The sequence below is a fragment of the Lampetra fluviatilis genome, chromosome 15 (assembly GCF_964198595.1).
Source record: "Lampetra fluviatilis chromosome 15, kcLamFluv1.1, whole genome shotgun sequence".
Lineage (NCBI taxonomy): Eukaryota > Metazoa > Chordata > Hyperoartia > Petromyzontiformes > Petromyzontidae > Lampetra > Lampetra fluviatilis.
The window spans coordinates 4,545,726-4,566,017 of NC_136289.1; the positions used below are offsets into that span (position 1 = coordinate 4,545,726).

At 46.5% G+C, this 20,292-nt stretch overlaps 1 protein-coding gene across 1 annotated transcript in view; it reads right to left on the reverse strand.

The window, feature by feature from the left end:
* The window catches only part of LOC144936111 (relaxin receptor 1-like), a 336,972-nt gene that overhangs the window by 76,664 nt on the left and 240,016 nt on the right, over positions 1–20,292 (reverse strand). Inside the window, exons 7-9 of the mRNA XM_078862984.1 lie at positions 15,482–15,553; positions 11,871–11,942; positions 9,000–9,074 (exon numbers count right to left, since the gene is read on the reverse strand). Of these exons, the coding sequence (XP_078719110.1) occupies positions 9,000–9,074; positions 11,871–11,942; positions 15,482–15,553 (219 nt within the window). The remainder of the gene's footprint in view (positions 1–8,999; positions 9,075–11,870; positions 11,943–15,481; positions 15,554–20,292) is intronic.

Here is a 20,292-nt window from a genome sequence, read left to right on the forward strand (position 1 = left end):
AGTGTTCGACGCGGACTACTGGAGATTGGCTTAGGGGTACCACGTGACCGAGGGGTTAAGAGGGGGGAGAGACGGAGGAGTCGGGAGCAGACCTGGGAACGAAAGAGCAGGAGCCACGCGCGTACGGGGCTCTGGGTGCCACGTGAGCGGTGCGACTTTGCTGGCTGTCTGCCCGCTTCCCGTTGCCTGCCAGCAACGGGGAGTGTGTGTAAACTGTGGAAGTGGAAAAATAAAGGACTGATTCCAGAAGCCGTCTCGAGAAGGTTTATTACATTGGTGTCAGAAGTTCTTCTGGGACCGTTTGGACGATCTTCAAGATGTCCAAGCACCTCAGAAAGAAGAACCCACCCGAGCTTCCATCGGAGGAAGATGTCGAGACGGACGAAGATGATCTGTTGGGGGCTACAGCTCCTCTGCCACCGGCTGCTGCTACTCTCCTCGACGCCTCTCAACGCCGACAGGGTGAAGATACGACCACCTCAGGGGCGAAGGACGGATGGCGGCTGATGGCGGAGCAGATCGAGTCATTACGCGCAATTCTGCTGAGTTTGGTGACAGCGGTGGCATCCTCACCAGCCGTGGGTCGCCAGATAGCAGGCCAGCTTAACGCCGCAGATCGAGATCCTGCCCAGGAATCTGCGTCCGCCACTGCTCCTGTCACGCGGGAAGAGGCCGACATCTTGGGCGGGGCGGCAGCACCGGAGCCGTTGGGCGCCATTTTGTGCGAAGCTGCCACCACGCGGCCGCCGGACGCCATTTTGACTGCGACAGGTGGAACGCGGGAAACGAAATCGGAGACGCCCGCGGCGTCTGCCTGCCACCGCGGACATCGCCTTCCACAGATTAAGGAATTTATCGCCGGGGGCGATTGGAGTGCTTTAACGTGGCGCTTCGAGTCGGCCTTCAGATCCGTGCAATGGACGGAGGCGGAGGCGCTGGAAGCGCTACCTACACTGCTCGACGATGTTTCTCTGGGGGTCTTCCGCTCTATCCCGGCGTCCAAGAAGAAGACGCTTCGTGATGCTTTCGCAGAGATGGCGGAGTTCTACGACCCGTCAACAGCAACCACGAGAAAATGTATGTCATGTCGCCGAGGATCGGAGGAGTCGCCTTTGGCTTATCGGGGGGCGTTGATGGCGCTGGCCATGGCTGCTTACCCCGACGCGACGGCCGATCATCTGGATCCTCTCATCCTTTCCCGTATGCTGGAGCTGTCCCAGGAGCTCAACATTTCGCTGCCGGTATGCGGCCACGAACCGCTCACATCGCGATGGGTGGCGCGCTGCCTGGACGCTAAGTTTAACATCAAGCGCTGGGACCAGATGGCGGCGTGGTCGGGGAAACCCGAGATCGACGGCCCACCCTTGGGGTGGTCTCCACGACGGGTCGTCCACTGCTCCGACGACTCCGGCGACGACGAGGTGCTGGCTGCTGCTGTTCAGCACGGGATTCTGAGACGGCGGCTGCGCGACCAGCGTGGTGACTACGCGAGCCGTCCACGTGCGGGGGCCGAGTCGACCGACCGCCGGCCGACGACGGCCACGTGTTTCAAGTGCGGCCGACGAGGCCATTTCGCCCGCGACTGCCGCTGCCGACCTCTGCCTTCGCCACTTCCGCCGAGGGGGCCTCCATCTCCTCCACCGGACGCGGAGCCGCGACACCCTCGGGCGAGTCGGCACAAATCGGACACCCGGCAGGTCGTCATTCATCCACTCGCACTCATAGTTGCACTTCTGATGATAATTGTCATTCTTCTGCATCATTTCCACGCTCTACTACACAATGGAAAAAATTGGCTCGTAGGGTTGTGGCTGCGGCATCGTGCTCATCGACGGTACGGGGTACCATCGAGGGCGTCGACGTCTGTATTTTGGTGGACACTGGCGCATCTGCCACCATCATTTCCGATGTTATTTTTCATCTTTTGTCTATTCCAACGTCGCGAATACGTCGGGTTAATGACGCGTGTGTAGCTGCAAATGGGGGTAGCATGGGTATCTGCGGTCAGGTCGATGTGTGTATCGCTATCGGGAATATTACCGCTAAGGGATCCGTGTTGATCTCGCGCTCGCTAGCAGTCCCATGCTTGCTAGGCACAGATTTCTTGCGCCGAATGCCACTAAAGATACGGGTCGACCAGGATTGTTTGGAAATGCCGGGGGGTCGTAGGATGTCGTTCCTGCCTTCCCTGCTGGCCAGTTCGCTTCCGGGTAAGGCAGTTACCGCCATGGTCGCTGCTACGGTAGAAGTCCCATCGGGCGCACAAATGCTCATTCCGCTGCGTTACTGGAAACCCCTTCATGTTAAAAAGGGTGCAATGGGCGTGCTATTATCCCCGTCTAATTCGGTGGCTAAATCCTTTTCCTTGGCGGCAGCCCAAACGATCGTACGGCCAGGTCAGGCACCGTTCATACAGGTGTTGAATGGGGGGCCAGACCGGGTTGTTGTCCCGGCGGGATCGGTGTTGGCTCACGCCACTACCGATTTCGCCACTTTTGACGAAAAACCGCACGCCCGAATACCCGCAGGTGGACCTCCACGCGATTGTTCACAGGAACGGTGGATCGCGGACTTGTGCGGGGAGAATTCATCCTTGTCGAACGAGCAAAGAACTGCTTTGCATTCATTATTGTTACGGTACGCTGATGTTTTCAGCAAAAATGATTTGGATCTCGGCCGCACGTCACTTTTGTAAACACCATATTGACACCGGTGCGACACCTCCCATCTGTATGCATCCGCATCGCATGAGCCCGGCAGAAAGGGAACATGTGCGCGGCGCAGTGGACGAGATGTTGGCGGCGGATATTATTTCGCCGTCCAACAGCCCTTGGGGTGCGCCCGTGGTTCTGGTTAAGAAAGAGGATGGTGGGACAAGGTTTTGGGTAGATTTCCGCCGGTTAAATAAGATTTCCGTGGCAGACGCGTACCCTTTACCAAGGATGGATGACTCATTGGACGCTTTATCGGGTGCTAAATTCTTTTCCACCCTCGATCTGTCCTCGGGCTTTTGGCAGCTTCCCCTCGATGATGCGTCAAAACCCAAGACGGCATTTCACACGCCACAAGGTCTCTTTGAGTTTAATCGGTTGCCTATGGGCTTGAATGCGGCTCCGGCGACATTTCAACGACTCATGGAATTGGTACTGGCTGGATTACAGTGGGAAACATGCCTCATATATTTAGACGATATCATCGTTTTTAGCCGCACGTTCGAGGAACACCTCCAACGCCTGGAGACGGTCTTTCAAAGGATGCGGTCGGCTGATCTAAAGTTTAAACCTAAGAAATGCCACCTTTTGCAACACTCCGTCCGTTACTTGGGTCATATCGTCAGTTCGGATGGCGTGTCCACTGACCCTCAGAAAACGCAATGTGTCCGAGAGTGGCCCACACCCACTTCGGTGGGCGATGTTCGGGAGTTTATTGGGTTCGCATCCTATTATCGCCGCTTCGTTAATAACTTTGCAACATTGGCTAAACCATTGCATGTTCTGACGGGCAAAAATCAAAGGTTTAAATGGGGCCTGGAGGAGGAAAGCTCTTTTCACTCGCTTCGGGATCACCTCGCCACGGTGCCTACGCTCGATTACCCAGACTTTTCCCAGCCGTTCATCCTTGACACGGATGCTAGCGATATTGGCACCGGGGCTGTTTTATCACAACGTAAAGACGGAGTTGAGCGAGTGGTTGCGTACGGCAGTAGGGTTCTGTCCCCTGCAGAAACACGATATTGCGTAACGAGGCGGGAATTTTTGCCAATTGTGCATTTTGTACCACCCGTTCCCCCGTGCACTTGTCTGACGGGTATGCACCGCTGCGCCCTGTCCGGTTATGGGGGCGATAGCGAACGAGCACAACCAGGAGGTGTCAGTGGACACTGATGATACCCTACAGCTGCCGCACTCGGTCTGGCTACGCGAGCAGGAGGCCGATACCTCGCTGGCTCCGCTGCGGAAATTGATCGGGAAACAAAAAGCTCAGTTGACGGGATGGAAGTGGCGGATGTTCCGAGGCCAGGCGGGACTATTGATGTGTACCGACGGGTTGCCTGACCGACCACGCTTGGTTGTGCCTACTTCCCTTCGCTATGACCTGCTTCGCGCTCTGCACGCTGACAAATTGATGCACCTCGGCGTGCAGAAGACTTTGGCCGCGATGCAAAAAGATTTCTTCTGGCCCGGCATGACGGCAGACGTTAATGACTTTGTCCGCTCATGCCATGATTGTGCGAAGAGGAAACCGCCTCGGAAACAGTATGTGCCGCCATAACGTTCCATTGAGGTGTCCCGCATCAACAAATTGGTTGCTCTGGACATTCTCGGCCCGTTCCCTCCATCGGCTAGGGGCAATAAATACCTTCTGGTCGGAGTAGAATATTTTTCTCGATGGCCAATGGCCTGGCATCTGCCCGACCAAACGGCCGCGTCCATCACCGATGCTTTCTTGAACGGGTACGTCATGGATAAGGGGGCACCCGAGAGGTTGCTCACAGATCAGGGACGTAACTTCTCCTCCAAATTGCTCAAGGAGGTTTGCGAGGCGCTGGGCACAAAGAAGATCCGCACTTCCCCGTATCATCCGCAAACTGATGGCATGGTGGAACGATTCAACCGCACCCTCTCGGCTATGCTTTGTCACACGGTGAGTGAAAAGCAAACCGATTGGGACTTGCACATACCGGGCGTCTTAGCGGCATACCGCATGGTTCCACATGTGTCCACGGGATATTCACCATTTTTTCTGATGTATGGCCGTGAGAACGTACCACCCATTGATGTGCAATTGGGTACGCCGAGTAAACAACCGTCCCGTTCCTTGCCTGATCACGTACGGGACTCGCTTGAACGGGTTACAGAGGCGCGAGAGGCCGCCTGATGTGCGACGGCCCGTGCGCAGGCAAGGAACGAGAGGTATGCGCGTCGATCACGTACTCACATGCCCTGGTCGGTGGGCGACCTGGCATGGCGCCACTGCCCTCAGGTGCCGGTGGGCACATCCCCTAAACTGCACAGGCCTTGGCGGGGGCCTGTGACGTTGGTGGACATTCGAAACCCACAGTGTTCGCGTCCAGTACGGAAAACGTCGGTGGTACGTCCATTCGTCGCGACTTAAACCCTACGTTAGTACGCGTGTTGATCCCTCATCTCCACTTGTTGACCTGCCGGGATCTGCTGTGCCGAATATGCCGCTTGCCTCGCCCGTTGATCCCCAGTGGGACTGTGTTGTGCCTCCTGCAGATGAACAGGTTTTGAGGGCTGATGAAGCCCCCACTGTCCCCCCTCCAACGGGACCTGCCCTGGACACGACCGAAAACAAACAATCTTCTTCTTCACGCCTACCACCTCCTGTCGAACCGGCGGCAAGGCGACCGTGCGCAGGAAGCGGAGAGGGTCCCGCGTCGCGTAAGCGATCTAAATCTCTCCCGTTTAGTTAGCATCTGATTGTCTTGCTGTCCCTTCCCTGTCGTTACCGCGCTGCAGGGGCGCCCTAATGTATGTCGGATTGTTCATGGGTGATTCTGTTTTTAAGTGTTGTTCGGCGCATTGACGCCATTTCACCCTTTATTGTTAAATGCGCCTTGGTGCCCTAATAAGCAATTTTATGGAATCAGCTAATCACCCTTTTCCCAGCCGAGACGGCTGATTTTTTTCACCGGGGGGGGGGGGGGGTGATGTAATGAGAGCCATGTATGACTCACGTGGCGATCGGCTTGCCGGTCCCGCTTTGTAGCCAATGAGGGGAGAGCCCGGGAGCATGATCTCGGCGTGATCACGGCATGTTAGCTAAGGTGATTGGCTTGGCCGATCTTGGCCTCAGCTAATGGGAAGCCGGATCAGAGGCGTGGTCCCGGGAGTTGACGGGGAGTGATCTGGAGTGTTCAACGCAGACTACTGGAGATTGGCTTAGGGGTACCACGTGACCGAGGGGTTAAGAGGGGGGAGAGACGGAGGAGTCGGGAGCAGACCTGGGAACGAAGGAGCAGGAGCCACGCGCGTACGGGTGCCACATGAGCGGTGCGACTTTGCTGGCTGTCTGCCCGCTTCCCGTTGCCTGCCAGCAACGGGGAGTGTGTGTAAACTGTGGAAGTGGAAAAATAAAGGACTGATTCCAGAAGCCGTCTCGAGAAGGTTTATTACACTTGGACCTGGCATGCATCCATGATGTTGTGTGGATGTGTCGATGCCAGAACAGTGTGTTGGTAAGTACAAGCCCATGGGCTGCACAAAAATCTAGCATCCTCCTGCCGTTATTAAAGAACTGATCTGGCCCATGCCTTCCAATCACTCCAAACCAGGTGCCAACATCATGACCAACTCAGGCATTGAAGTCACCCAACAAGATGACTCTATCCCGAGGGGCCACATTAGCTAGCACCTGTGACAGGAGGTCATAGAAGGCATCTGACTGATCGGCCTTGCCTGCATTCCTCCACGGATGTTCGTCTTCGGTGGGGGCATAAGTAACCACGACCACTACTCTGGTTGATGGGAAGGCGAGCTCAAAGTAGCCTGGGGATTACAGCTTCCCATACCTCACCGCCACGCTCCCACACCCCCTTCATTCTTTTGTTCAGAAGAAGAGCCACTCCCTGCTGTTTGACAGTCTCCTGCCCCGAGAAGAGAACTGTCCACCCCTCATGGTGGCAGGAGCCAGAGCCGGTCCACCGGACCTCCTGAATACCACAGAGATTCAGGCGGTACCGGTCCAGCTTCCAACAGAGGAGTGGCAGCCTCTCCTTAGCAGTGAGCATTCGAACATTTCTCGTGGCTATACGTAGTGGTTTTTTGTTGTTTCTGGAGGAGCCCCGAGAGTAAGGATTCCGTCTCGACGTACACACACACACGAAACATCAACTCACATGCACACATGAACTTAGACACACATTATTGTAAAAATTACTAACTTACTTGTCAAACATTAGTTGTCTACACACACACACCACGCACACACATTGACTAACACACACACACATCGACTGACACACACACACATCGAATATCACACACACAAGGACTTGCACACACGCCCATCGACTTATACACACACACAGATGTACACACACACACATCGACGCACACACAAACACATCGACTTACATACACACACATCAACTGACACGCACATATATCGACTGACGCACACACACATCGACTTATACACACACACGGACGTACACACACACATCGACTCACACAGACACATGGACCCACGCACACACATGGACTTACACACACATATCAACTAACACACAACCATGGACTCACACAAACGCATATCGATGTACATACACACACACATGTCGACTTACAAACGCACATGGACTCACGCAGACACACATTTCGGCTGTTGCCATGGAGTTTTAGATACTGTGCCACAAGAATCCATTCAGACCTAGTTTAAAGCTTGCTCTAATCTAGCATTACTGTAATGGACGCTGCATGGCACCGGGAAATAACAATAAAAACCAATCGGGCACCTAGTGATGTGATTACAGATGGTCGCTGTCCACCCTGTGGTGGCAAGAGAAATTCAAATCTAATTGGGCTCCAATTACAAGTGCTGCATTGCCACATGCTGCCACCAGTGCCACACGATTGCATAAGGGTATCTTCCCACATACGGCTTAATCATAGAGAATATATAAGTCTAGCTAAAAATGCATCTAAAGAGCAATTCAATTGCAGGGTTAACTCACTCAACGGAACATTGGGCTCCTATTTTGGTGGCTCCTTTCTCGTATTAATTTAAGCCCCCAAGTCAACGGTAAGAATCGTGCATTATAACGTCTGGGAATGGTCACTCCCAAGCAAAGTTGCTCCATCGCTTTTCACGAAATGTTCTACTTCAGTTCATGTGCAGGAGAAATGATGCCTATGCTCCCAAGACCGCAATTTTAACTCGGCCTTCTTATTCTCCGATACCCTGAATCAAAATCTTATATTTTACTTAACCGCAGTGAGATTATTTATGCTCTCATCTCAATCAAGCTTTGAGAAAATATCCTCGAGTGTTTCCGTGAATAGGCTTCCTGAGAGTGTATATCCTTGCCTGAATGTTCTGCTAATTTGTAATTTTACGCAATCTCAATGTAGCTGCCACATTTTAAAACAAGTTTTGATATAAAAAATGTACACCCAGGTTTGTGAAAGCTTTAATCACTGCATATTTTTCCAATGAATTGTGTGCATTATCACAGCAGACAATGGTTAGGTATAATGGCCTTTGAAAATTTAATAGTTCTTTTCGATAATCGGACTGACAGCATGCATGTTTTAATATAAGACCCATTTCTAAAAGCACCTAGCTCTCATGGTTGATTAGTCTCTAAATCGTCCTTTATTTAGTTCCCTATAATCTTTGTGAATAGTTTATATTGGTGTGATAGGAGGCTAAAGGATCTGTATTTTTTAAATCAATTGTGATTCTCTCTCTCTCTTAGAATAGAAGAATGATTGAGGCCTAATTCCACGACCGAGGCATTTCACTCACGTATAAACATTTAATAATGCAACCAGTGGAAGTATGAAGAATCTCAGATTCGTCGAAAACAATCGTAATAACAATGAGTGGTATTGAGCAAACGATTGAATAGCAACAAGTCTGTAATATTGACCTTAACATAAATTTGCAACAAACGAACGTCACGTGCAACAGGTTTTCTGAAAAGAGGCAAATAATTGTCTTAAGCACGCAGCTCTAAGAAATATAGCTTTTATGTCCAGGGCAAATGCAATTACAGCACAAAATAAAGAGGCAAAGCGTGAACATGATGGAGTGCTTTTGCAAAAAAATGTGATGAAAACCAACATACACCAATGTGCCAGAGGATTTTTTTTCTAGTTAAGTCACTGCATATGCACCGCTAGGAAATATTAATCAGAAATATGGAACGTGGTACAAAAGCTAAAAAGTATAAATATAACATTTAAACGTAACACTTCCAGTGATCTCAGCCCAAAGGTTCCCCTTCATGTGCATTTAGTGGCGGTACTCACAACCAGTTCAGCTGTGGCATTCCTTTACAGATGGATTTCCTGGGTAATTCATGAAGTGTATTGTTCAGCAACACCCTGTAAACACACAATTTTAACATAAATATGGGGGGACATTATGTTGGACAATATTTACGCGGCTTCAGTGTGCATCTGTTCAAAAAAAACTAAACAAATTGAATGATTCACTACAGCTGAATAACAAGTCAACATTTCATCACAGATAACATCCAATGACAGATGCTATCGCATGCTCAAATATCTCTATAAGGAATTCAACGTGGCAGCAGTCTTCGTCTTCTCTGGGTATGGATGGCCCTGAGCCATCAGTGGAAATTCAATATCCTCATGGTGGGGATCCAGTTTCTGAAAACAATGACCACTGTTGACTATCAACAATGTGGTACCTATTTTATTGATCCCAAAGGGTGGGGGGGGGGTAAGAGGATATGTCAACACTGACTGGGATTTTAACTCGAAATATTCCAATGTGGGTCATGCCGAGGAAGATTGCACGTGGGGTGTCCTCGGAACAAAACGAGACCACCCTTCTCATCAACTGGTTTCACCGAGACATGAGAACCTGTCCCACGCTCGGCGAATTAGCCCAATGCAATCATTTGCAGAGGTACACTGCGGATGATGTTTTTTTTGCACCGATTGCCCTTTTATACCGTTGTCTTTCATTCTCGGGAATTGGTTTGAATGCCACATTTTGGAAGGTGGATTTTTTTTGCCAAACGATGAATATTCAAGGTGAGACTGAGATGGAAAATACGAGCTCTTTATTCCGACACGCGGGGGTTGCTGCCTTTCATATTCGTGACAGGGGCATGAGCCCTTGGAGCTACATAAGCAACTATAAGAGTGCTTTGTTTCAGCAGACATGCTCGTACATTCACAGCAAAAGAAATACGATTCCTCCAGTGTCAGGACTATAACTAAACCAGGTGGGGCTTAGATTATTCAGATGGGCCAAGCTGGTAGACATAACGTTTTACCGAATTATAAAGGTCGAACTTTTAAACGATGTTCTTTGCTACTGTGCTATCAATAAACAGAGTTAATATATAGTGGTAGGCTTATTATGGGTATTTTGTCTCTCCCAGCATACATATGCTATAAACACCATCTATAAACTATTTTTACTGCAATACTGCAGTCGTATATTTCAGCAAATGTTGCTTTGGGACTTTTAGTAAACCACCATGTGTGTATTGTAATTCCAATATCTGGAGTATAATCCACAACGGCCAGGAGGGAGGGAAACTTAAACAGTATCTACTGATGGGTCAGCAACCTACGTGCTACACTACCTCGCATAGGTACCGATCTGGCCCTGCAGGTGGCAGTGTGGTGCCACCTGATTTCTGTGTGATCCACCAACTCTGACTACAGGCATGAGCCACCTACACCCGGCACAAAGTTATAATCATTTACAGGCTACACATTCATTTACAAATATGTATACGTACTGTGACTATCACCAACAATAACATATTGACAGTGACGACTTGTAGCAACGGTCTTAGATTTGCTCGTACTGCCGTCTGGTGATATATATTTTTTTCTTTGGTTCTTTCGGTAAAGTCACGTATAAAGATAAAGTAATAAATTAAATAATAGCATAATACGACGTTTCGATTGCAACACAAGCAATCATCATCAGGTATAAAAGAAATAGCAACAAAAATCTAACCGAAAACTATAGACAGACATATAAGCAGACAGATATCACGAAGATACACAGAGAGAGAACACGTATCGGCACAAAGAGAGAGGTCGTCTCTGTGACGAGGCCTTAAATATAGAGAGGGGGCGGGGGCGGAGAGAGGGAGGGGGCAGAGAAAAAATTAGCATGTCAATGAGTGGACGACGACGTGGTACGGTACGCAAGCTTGAAAATTAGGAGAAAGACACACTAAAATTAAATAACCCAGCAATATATCGAAATGTAATGTAATGCAACACAGAGAGTCGGTCAACACACAATTAACGCATAGCCTGGTTGATTACGTATTTCAAAGATTGCTAAGTTAGAATTTAAGTGTGAGAATTCCAAAGAGAGGACACAGGCAGAGAGAGAAAACAAAAAACCAGAGAGAGGGAAAAAGATAAGCTTAAAACTTCCCCGTAGAAGTGGTTCAATCTTAATTTTGGAGCTTTCGTGACTGCAGGAATTATTCTTTGGTTCTTTCGGTAAAGTCACGTATAAAGATAAAATAATAAATTAAATAATAGCATAATACGACGTTTCGATTGCAACACAAGCAATCTGCTTATATGTCTGTCTATAGTTTTCTGGTTAGATTTGTGTTGCTATTTCTTTTTTACCTGATGATGATTGCTTGTGTTGCAATCGAAACGTCGTATTATGCTATTATTTAATTTATTATTTTATCTTTATACGTGACTTTACCGAAAGAACCAAAGAATAATTCCTGCAGTCACGAAAGCTCCAAAATTAAGATATTTTTTTTTATTAGTCAAGCCAAAGTGCCTACATACTCAAATACATATTGGGCATTCATCTTCTTGGTTCATTCAGTAAAGTCACATAGAAGGGAAATAATTACCGAAAGAACCAAGAAGATGAATTTCTGCAGTCATGAAAGCTTTAAATCGAAACATTGGGCATTGCTAATTTTCGTGATTGGTCACCCCAAGCCCACAGTGGAAATTCAATGCCACAGTACCACGGCATGGCCAGTCTATCCAATTGTGAGCGGACCACTCTGGGGAGCAGCGAGCGTCACACATCATATGAACGCAGTGCGAGCTTCACCGAACGAAAAAGAGGTGACTTATGTGCCTAGTTTTCCAGTGCCAACAATGCATGCAAAGCTGCAACGCAAGAAATCAAAGCAAACTTACAGCATAACAAGGGATTGCAGGCCAAGGAAGGACTTCTGTGATATTTTAATCAGCCTGTTGTTATCAATGATCCTGCAGAGGGGGGGGGAAGGGGAGGCGAGAGAAATGAAGGCATTTTTTGCATTAACGGGCACGTGTGTGCGTATCCCGTATTCTCTGGATTGTAAAAACGCAGTGTGTTGTGTTTAAATTTCCAAAAACAGTTTGATAGCCAAGCGTTTGGGGGTGTGCACCTCAAAATTCCGCATGTGGCGTGAATGCTGGCACGTGGACATGCAAATTCACAATCTCACTCTGGCGTCCAATCTATACGCAAGCCACGCGCATTCCACCGGGTGGGTTTAAGGAAAGAAAAACATGCGTATACTTGGTACTGCACACAAGCGCAGGATATATAAATATATATATTTTATATTTACATGTGGAGATGGAACTTAGTTCTGTTTATGCGGTATATGATTTTCCTGGTCCCGTAACAGTGTTGAGACTCGCAGCTAGCGGTTGTGCACCATTCCCAAGGTAACAGCGACGCTTGTACTGGTGCGGTCATTCTCACAAAGTGTGTGTAAGGTTGGGGGTTGCGTCTTATTTTCTGGTGCATCGTTTAATCCAGAGAATACGGCGAGGGAGCAACGCAAAACAAATCTGTCTACACCAGCGGTTTTTTTCCCGTCTGTATGTACATCTAAGCTAATCTCTCAGAATTGCTTACAACAAAGTTAAATATAGCCGACCAATCTGGAAGGTGTTCACGAGTTTAAGGCTTAAACCTTTAAACACGGCAACTGGAAAGCTTATACGCTGCATTCAACCGTGTTTCTCGAGTGGATAATCATTCTCTGAAAATGAGATACTATTTGCCAATAAGGGATATTAGTTTCTAACAGCTCCAAGCAAGAGTTAATCACACGCTTTGCGCTGATGTTTAGAGATAGCTCTGGGGAACTGAGTGAACGTCAATTATAAATGATGATGGGGTGAAACCGATTTTCATTTTTCACATGTTTGGGACTTAACTGCTACCATTTACCAATCAAAATCAAGTCTAAGTGGCCCTATTTTTTATTGAGCGGTGGTTGTCATCATCATCATCATGATCCATGGGCAGATATTTCGTACGTGCCCACTGCACATTTCGTCATTTGTTTCCACTTTCCTCTGTTTTGAGCCAGTGCCACCTCTTTCTGGTATCAATCTCTTATGTCGTCAAGCTCGCGGTAGTTGCACTTTTCTTTACTGCTGGCCTTGAGCAAGTGATGGGAAGTTCCACTTTTTCAAAGGAGGAGACAAAGTCATCTTGAAGGAAAGTTGCAACTCAGTAAGTGGAAGCCTATTGTCTTGTAGATGTGTATCGAGGCAGCGTGTCTCCAGGCTCTCTGCCATGAGTTTGAAGCTTTGTTCATAGAAAATATAAATGTAACCACGAGGGTCTGGTGCATCGCTTTTAAAGTGCTCTTGCAACGGGCATCGTTAATGAGTGCCAGAAAATAAGCTTAAATGCAGTTTAAGTCTCTTTTCCCATTTTCTCATTAATGCAGCCTCAAGCTCATGTCGGTTTGGGCACACAGTACCGGCAGGTAATTACCAGACCATGTTGTTCTTTTGAATTGAAAATATTAATTCGTTCAGAATGAATTTAAGATTCTGATTTTATATTTAATTCATCCACCGATGACCTTCCACATCCGAGTTGGTACTCATTTTACTGACTCCAAAGACTCATGATCTCCGTTTACTCTGTTCAGAATTCAACTCATGACCCTGTAACGCTTTGTCCATTATTCCACGTAAGGCTTGTGCTCAAAACTGACTTATCGTAGGCAGGGTTACTTTTGAAAGAAATTCAGCCTCTTACGTGCTATTGTCTAAGTAATATCGTAATCATGTGTTTGGTATTTTATGAGTAACATAATGTGAGTAATTTTGAACATACAGTAAAACTTCGTTATTTCGGTATTTGATAATTCGTAATTGGGGATAATTCCACATGGCTGTGCTTTCGGCATATATACAGTATAAGTCATTCGCCATGAGCCGAATTGCCATACTGAATGGTCCAATTTCGGCATTCACGTGGAGCGACGCTGCGAGCCACGACCAAAACAATGACTCAGTCTAGTGGCGGCGTGCGTAGTGAGCGTTAGTGCAGACCTGTTGCTTTGGACTACATCTTGTTTATGCACTCAGTGCAAGCCAACCCTTTGAGAAATGTAATGGAAAGGGACTGAAGGAAGTATAAATCCCTTAGTCTGCGAGACAAATCCAATGTTTTGGATAGAATTGAAGCAGGTGTGTCAATACGTATGGTGTGTGAAAAATTTGGAAAACAAATTTGGAAATGTTTTTTTTTATATTGGAGCGGGAGACATAATTCGGGATATTGGATAATTTGGCAAGGCCAGAGTCCCATGTATATCGAATTAACAAGGTTTACTGTACTTCGTTTGGTTGATTTAAAATCAGAAATATTGATAATTCTAGGCAACGTAATAAGGTCAAAATGTTTTGACTGCTGCTTGTGTTAGCCAAAGTAAAATATCCTTTACAATAGGTTTTCAGTATATGAAAAGAAAAATCATGATCAAAATGAATCAACTTGTGCATGCTCAGCAAAGGTAAGCTAATTGCACAGCAATCAGGAGGAATAATGTGAAACTATAAACTAAACTACTTTCTATTATTGAAGGTAAGGCTCACCGAGCTATATAGCTCTATTTCAGAAGCAACCGGGCCACAAATGATAGCTCAACGAAGTGGCTTATCACGTGCAAATTTATAACAGGCAAATACTCTAAATGCACGCTGATTCTAAATGTGCAGAGAAAAAACAAAGGAGCCAGGGAAAAATTCCAAATATACAGCAGACATCAGTGTCGAAATGGAACCCATGGCCTCCTGTACACCAGGTGAAGTGGTTAACATCTCGCCAATGTGGCGCCCAAATACGAATTACCAGTACATGCCAGAAGCAATATGATAACCCTAATGCCTCACTTGTAATGTCTCCCTGTTTGACGTTGAACATACACACACTCGTTTATAAAAGGCAAAGGTGCAGTTTTTCAATTGCCTGTGCTCACCGCTGTTTTCAGAAGGACCTCCACTGAACGCAGCTGCAGAGAACCCCTCTGTGTGGTATTGAGGCTAATCTTGCACGCTGGCAAGACGTCTTGTAAAAGGTGGGAGTATCCACATTTTACCCCAGTATACGGCCTGCCAATAAAAAAACTGATGTGTACCCATTTATTCGGCTGCGCACCCAGAAGGACGGGTGGAAGTTAGAACCTCTGGATTGCAAGCCCCTAGTGAGCTAATCACTTCCACCGCGAAGCCAACCTGGCACTGCGGATTCCACTTCCATCTGGGATTGCGTAGTGCCCACAATGCCCAAAGGTCTGCTAATCCAGATTTGGACTCCTCAGCCACCTCCACAGAAACCACCCAACCTGACGGACGTCATCCTCGAAGGCCGAGGGACTGTCGCCGACGATGACCACTTACACCGCGACAGCATCCATGCACCCGTGTAGTATAGCTTGTATATAATGCACGGCATGCAGGTGTGTGCGTCTACAACAACTACTAGCCAGAACGGTAGCGATGTCTCTTACAGCCACTCGAGCCAACGCAGGTCTTGAAACACTCTTGGCTTGAGCACGGCGATATGGTTGTGACTGAGATACCTGCAAAGTACAAGAACACTTGGGTTAGCAACAGTGTGAATAAGCGCTTTCACCAAGTAGCTTGAAACAGCAAATATCACAACATCAACCCCGGTTTTTTGCTATTTTTAGATGTGGCGGTCTGCGTTATGCTTTGCTGCAGACACAACTGCGTGTTGATCTTTCCGCCGGCATGCGTCTGTTTGCCATTATGGGTACTTAAATCCCAAATGCTCACACATCCACTCTCCCCTGAAGTTATAAACAACACATTTTCTAAATCGTCTCCTTTTCTCACACCCAAAAGTGTGGATATTTACAAAGCTTGTCCATATAATAATGAGAATAATTTACAGCCCTTTGTCAATCCACTGTGAGATCAAGGCCTTCCCACACCATGTCGTCCACAGTGGTTGTTTTGACCGTACTTCAGTTTGGGTTGCTGATGGGGGAGTGCAGGACCAATGTCGATATCACACATCACTGACAAAGAACCCCCCGTATAGCCTTACCAGACTGTTGGGGCAAGTGCTGTTAGTGAGCACCTATGATGGCCGGCATGGCACATGAGGGGGTGGGTGGCCAGCACCACGCCCGGCCGCCTTTGTCTCCCCAGTGGCGATGTTTACATACTGCACCAGGTACTCATATGAGGCTGAGTCGACCTAGGGGAGGCCCAGGACCGAATCAGATCATCTTCAATGGTGTTGGCCATGAGCGGGAATTGAATTCGGGTCACCGGGTTCATAGCGCAACGCGCTAACCGTTGCACTACCGCTCCCCACATCGTGCAAAACTGTACTGTATATACAGGGTTAACCATTTATAGATACCCCACGTAAATACTAAACTAACCATTTTTATTTTACGAGGCAAGGCTCACTGAGCTAGTTTTCAGAAGCGACCTGGCCCCAAATGATAGCTCAACGAAGTGGCTTATGGGGAAATTTATAGCAGCCAAATAACAGCAAGAAACTAGAGGCAATACAATTTTATTTCAAAGCCCATACACATCTCCCACCAATTTCAGTACACTTATTAAATCGCATCACAGTCTCCTCTGTAACATATGGAGCCTGGGCCTTCATGAATTCCAATCACATTTTGAGGAGAAAGTGAAAATTTACCGCTATTTGTGTTTATTTTATAGTTCTTCTCCCATACCTCCGATTAGCACCGTTGGCTATGTATGGAGCCAAAGAAGTCCAACATATGTAGATACAATAGGATCATTATACATCAGTGGGGTATCTATAAACGGATCGCCCTGTATGTGTGTTGTTTTTCATAAATAGCTCCACATTTCCAAGCAAAATTCCAACCATACCTATAGCTCTTGGGCAACCAAATGGAGTTGTACGTACTTTAAAATTTTTGTCCATAATATATTCCAGCTTCTGTGTTTCTGGGCAACTTAAATTAATGAGAACTCATTGGGTTTCATTATAATGTTTCCAGGGACACCTGGGGCACCGTCGCTAAGTATGGGCTCGGCGAAGGGGGAAGCCCATTCCCAGTTCAGATATTGCTTCAGCCGTGATCAACAATCAAACTCAGGTGGCCAAGAACATCGTGCAGTGCGTGATCCCTTGTGCCACCCACCACCCCCGCCACCACCCAGGGGCATAATTATCATCAACAACAAAGTTGGTCAACTCATTGCTAAACGAAAGTCGCCCCTAAGCTGCCAACATCTCTCTTGATCTCAGATGTAATCATTCATTGAGCACCTGTGCGCACACCGATTCCATCGCTCAGTCTCCTTGGAGGACGTTGCCCTTGGCATCAACTCCATCATTATTCTGGGCCATCGGCCATCAATCCCTTCTAGCAGTGTGTTCTGCTCGAGACCACTTGCTTTTTTGAGCAGTTTGAATGATGTCATTGATCTACCTATTGCACTCCCATCCATGTGTTCCTCTTTCTTTTTCCCCAACGTAACTCAGAGCGTGCATCTCGCTTCGTTGCGCGTATTCAATATTCTTTTGTCCCCGTCAATCACCGTGTCTCTGAACCGTATCCCACAGCAGGTAATGCGCACTAATTGTACGGCGGTCTTTATAACTTTATGAAGTGAATTTACAACTTCATGCGTACACTACTATGTAGTGCACTGCATCTGTTGTTTTTAATGAACGGTTCTAAAAGCTCGAAGGAAACATGACCGCCGCCAAAACGCCTCGGGCAACTGAGTGGAAAGAGGCATGTGCGTATTACAACTTTGTCAACATTGCTTAATGATATATTCCAGCATTTGTGTTAATGGATAGAAGCTGCGCAGTTTTATTCATAACCCGTTAATTTAACCTAATGAGAACTCACTGGATGTCACCATAATCTTTGCAATAAAAGTTGGGACACTGTAGTTATGTGGTGCATTTGTTTTGTTTGTTACAAATATAGATTATGGCGATTTTAGGTGTATTCATCAGGGCAAGTAACGCTGTGCCAGAGCACTGGACTTATTATGGGTATAGGTTGTGAATTTAATCCCAGTTGTGGGTCGACTTAGCCCATTATTCCTGCAGGGCCAATAAAGGCGCACAAATGAGGTACCAATGGTGTAAATTCTTACCACGAGCTCTCATACTCTGATGGTGCATTGTCTTTGAGTTGTGTGCCTTTTGGCGTCATCTGGTCCAACCCATGTGAGACTAGGCTCTAAGGAAAGCTGTCTCGGGTGTGGACCAATCAACTTCAAGGACAGTGCACATTATCAGAGTTATGTTTTTTGTTTGCATTATGACTGCAGGTATTGTGGTCTATGTAAACATGACTCCTTGTAAAAAACGTGTCAGTTTTGTTGCCAGATAGAAGGGTAAAAAAACAATTATCATATTTTTACTGGCAAATGAGGTTCCAATGGTGTAAATGCTTACCCCGAGCTCTCATACTCTGATGGTGCATTGTCTTTGAGTTTTGCGCCTTTTAGCGTCATCTGGTCCAACCCATGTGAGACTAGGCTCTAAGGAAAGCTGTGTCGGGTGTGGACCAATCAACTTCAAGGACAGTGCACATTATCAGAGTTATGTTTTTTGTTTCCATTATGACTGCAGGTATTGTGGTCTATGTAAACATGACTCCTTGTAAAAAAGGTGTTAGTTTTGTTGCCAGATAGAAGGGTAAAAAAAAATTATCATATTTTTACTGGCAAATGAGGTTCCAATGGTGTAAATGGTGGAATATTCATCACTGGTTCAGGGTCAGTAAAATAAATGACAACCACTCTCTTAAGCTGACAATGTTGCTTGTTTTATGGAGCTTGCACATGTTTTTACTTAAAAGTTTGAATCTCGATTAAAATTATACAAATTAATTATGGATACAGTATAACCCTACTGCTGCTTATGATAATAATTCCTTCTATGCAGGAAAGCCTCGTGAAGACACTATCATCGGATTGTTTCAAATCTGTAAATGGTGAGAAAACCCATCACAATAGAGACATTGGTGCAAGATGGAGTGTTTTGCCAATTCCATGAACGTATTTTTGGCATGTAGGAGCAAACCGGAGTACCTAGGAGAAAACTCGAGCACACAAAGGGTGCATACTCCTCACAGAAAAATGTAAGCATCCATTTTCTGCACTGCCATCTTCTGACCACCTCTAAGCCCAGTGCCACAACAGCCCAACGCGTGCCAAGTACTGGGTCTTTGTATTATGTTGATCTTCTTTCACACCGTACGTAGCCAACCACCACTAGGACATGTAGGCTTTCGCGACCAATATTATTAAAAATAAAGGTTTTTAGGTTAAATCGCGTAAGTCTAAATGTGTCGTTAACCCGCCAGCACCCGAAAAGCTTTATTATGAGTAGCCAACCGTGCTAATCGGAGGTGTGGGGAAGGACAACAAACTAAACACCAAATAAATTCTCGAGAAATTATGCCAGGTGTGGCACCACATCTCGCTGAACGAATGAATAAATGAAATAGAAGTGGTAAGGCTGATTTAATGGAAATATAAATAAATAAATAGCCAAGCAACTTAGACAACAAACATAAACATTGAATATATATTGCAATCCTGTAAGAAATGCAGTTTGCCCTTCATGAGCCAGTTAAAGTAGGCCTCACATTTGACTTGTGTCGTAATTGACATTGAAAATGTTTTTCTATTTTCCTTTAAGAAAAGAACAACCAACTGGCATGTCCTTTTTTATATTCCACAGTCAAATAGAAAGAAAATAAATAATTACATTAATAACTTAAGAAATGCATTTAATTAGCTACATATCACATTCACTCGATATAGAATTATGCAACATTGCAAATTTGGGAATAAGTGGTATAATAACACGAATACGCATTTAAAACTTTAAATATGTCAATGTTGTCTACTTGCTCAAACAGGCATCTCTGAGCCAATTTCACATTTCCATGGCCGATTCTAACATCACTAATATACTCTTTGGTTCTTTCGGTGAAGTCACGTAGAATGAAAAAAAAAATAGAATACGACGTTTCGATTGTAACACAAGCAACCATCATCAGAGAAAACAAGTGTGCAGCTCGTCCGTCTGCTGTGAGCAGGAATTCCACACAACTCCCCCTCTGCCCCCCCCTCTCTCTATTTAAGGCCTCGACACAGAGACGTTGTCTTTCTGTGTGCCTATGTGTGTCTCTCTCTCGGTTTGTCTCTGTGTGAGTCTCTCTCTGCTTGTGTCTGTATGTGTGTCTCCGTGTCTACGTTTTGTCTCTCTCTCAAATTTAGCAATCTTTGGAAGAACGTAATCAACCAGGTGGGGTTTTGACTTTTT